Source organism: Acanthisitta chloris, unplaced genomic scaffold (genome assembly GCF_000695815.1).
Source record: "Acanthisitta chloris isolate BGI_N310 unplaced genomic scaffold, ASM69581v1 scaffold33954, whole genome shotgun sequence".
NCBI classification, from domain to species: Eukaryota; Metazoa; Chordata; class Aves; order Passeriformes; family Acanthisittidae; genus Acanthisitta; species Acanthisitta chloris.
This window is the reverse complement of record NW_008668179.1, coordinates 239-2619: the sequence shown is the minus strand read 5'-3', so window position 1 is coordinate 2619 and position 2381 is coordinate 239. Positions and strand designations below refer to the sequence as shown.

The 2381-nt window shown below is 57.7% G+C and overlaps 1 protein-coding gene across 1 annotated transcript; it reads left to right on the top strand.

Annotated features, from left to right (window-relative positions):
• Window positions 1-892: 892 nt before the first annotated feature.
• CKAP2L (cytoskeleton associated protein 2-like) lies at window positions 893-2166 on the top strand (the record flags this gene model as incomplete). The annotated part of the gene is made up of 5 exons (XM_009072795.1): window positions 893-1107; window positions 1190-1268; window positions 1301-1357; window positions 1867-2022; window positions 2103-2166. Coding segments are annotated over exons 1-5 (571 nt in total), but the record flags the coding sequence as incomplete, so codon positions are not given.
• Window positions 2167-2381: the final 215 nt, after the last annotated feature.

The window sequence follows — 2381 nt, the reverse complement described above, 5'->3', positions numbered from 1 at the left end:
AGGTGTTGGATGAGTTCTGAGGGATGTCCCTTCCTGTTTCCCTTCCTGGCCCATCCCTGTCCCCCATGCCCACCCTGATCTCTCCTGAGGTTCTCTGAGAGCTCCTTTGTTCCCCAAGGTGAGCAGGACCAAGGAGGATGTTGAGGTTGCCCACAGAGGTGCCAGTTCTGGTGCCAAAGCTCTGCAGAAGCCTCCAAACCCATCCCAGAGAGCAGCAGGGACCATGAAGCTTCCACCTTCCAACTCTGCCCACCTGCAGCCACACAGGACCTTCAGGCCACCTCTCTCCATGGTGTCCCACAAGGAGAACCTCCAGCCCCGAGGCTCTGGGCCAGGCAGAGCTCTCCAGCCTGGTGGGAGCAACCCTGGGGAGAAGAGGTTGGGTCATCACAGGCAGAGCTCAACCAGCATGGTGAGACCTGTGGTGGGGCCAAAGGACAGGGTGGACAACCACCAGGCCAAGAAGGAGCCAATTGTGGATCAATCCAGGGCTTTGTTTCCAAAAAGCAATGTCAGAACTCAACTACCTCAACCTTCAAAAGTCCTTCCTGGTCCTTCTTCTCTGCTCCACAAGAACCCAAGGACAAACCATGTCAACGAGGCCAAGAAGGAGCCAAGTGTGGGTCAGTGCAGGGGTTTGTCCTCAAAAAGCAATGTCAGAGCTCAACCAGCTCAGCCCCAACAGGTCCGTCCTGGTCCTCCTGCTCTGCTCCACAAAAACCCAAGGATAAACCAGGGAAGAACCACCACAGTGAGCCAACCCCTGGGCAGAGCCCCTGGGGCACATCCCATGGCACCTCAGCACCACAACCAACCTCCCCCAGGCAGGAGATGTCCCAGCAGGCCCCAAGGGACCACAGGTTTCAAGTCCAACCCGAGCCAAGGTGGCTCCATGGTGGCCAGGAAGGACACGAGGGTGATGATACCTGGCCACAGAGCTCCATCCCATGGGGTTGGGGCCTCCAAGGTGCCTCCCAGCACACAAAGCTCCAGAGCTGAGGGTCTTGGAGATGGTTTGAGGAGCAACAGAGACCAGCAGGGGCCTCCAAAGGCAGGTGGAGTTCAGGTGGGACGTGTACCCAAGACCTCAACAACTACAGATCGCAAGTAAGTGGCACCTGAGGGACATCTCAGGTGGGTGCCCAGGGAGGTCCCGTGGGTGGTCACAGTGCTCCCTTGGTCCCTGCAGGAAGCAGCTGGAGGAGTGGTTGGCATCCAAGGGCAGGAAGTACAAGAGGCCTCCAATGACTCTGCTGCAGAAGCAGGAGGTGAAACCACCCAGCAGGAAGGGCCAGGACAGAGGGTAGAGGATAGGATCAACACGATCTTAACTGAGTGCCTGGAGCTCACTGAGAAGGTGAGGAATGGGCATGGAGCTGCTTGGAGAGCTTCTTTTTCTCCTGGAGCATCCCAGCAGCTCCATCCCTGGTGGTGTCCCAGCCCAAGGTCCATCCCTGGTGGATCTCACATGGCTTGAGTAGCTCCAATCACTGCATCCCTGGAGTTGTACTCAGGATCAACACGATCTTAACTGAGTGCCTGGAGCTCACTGAGAAGGTGAGGAATGGGCATGGAGCTGCTTGGAGAGCTTCTTTTTCTCCTGGAGCATCCCAGCAGCTCCATCCCTGGTGGTGTCCCAGCCCAAGGTCCATCCCTGGTGGATCTCACATGGCTTGAGTAGCTCCAATCACTGCATCCCTGGAGTTGTACTCATTAATCCAAGGGGAAGATGAGGCAGGAGAATAGCCCATGGCCATGTTGGACACCTCCAATCACCCTTGGTTCTCCCTCCTCCTTCTCCTGGAGCTCCTGTGCCTGTGGTGGGACCTCGTGCTGCTGTCCAAGCCCTTCCCCATGTCCCTGCAGGGTGTCCATGCTGAGGAGCTCTCGACAGTGTTGGCCCTGGTGCCCCAAGCCCAGAGGTTTGCCAAGTTCTGGATTTGCCAAGCCAAGCTGAAGGCCAGGGAAGGTCCCTTTGACGTGACAGGGCTGTACAAATCTGCTGTCTGTGCTGGAGCTCAGGTTGGTGGACACTTCTCCTGGGGGTCCATGGCTCCACGGGTGGAGCTGGGATGGTTTCAGCAGCTCTTTTCTCCCTGTAGCCTCTCCAGGAGCTCAGGGAGGTTGTCCTGGAGATCTTGAAGGCTTCAGACCAAACCTTGGAAGGTAAAGTTGAGTGTGGAGGGTCAACTGGGGCTTGGGCAGGATGGGGCTGGGTAGAATCTGGTTGGGTTGGGTGGGTCCTGGAGAAGGTTGGGAGGGTCCTGGAGAGGGTTAGGTGAGTCCTGGAAGGGTCCAAGGGGGTTGAGAAGGTCCTGGCAGGATCCAGGAGGGTCCTGGGGAGGGTCTAGGGAGGGTTGGGATGGTCCTGGCAGGGTCCA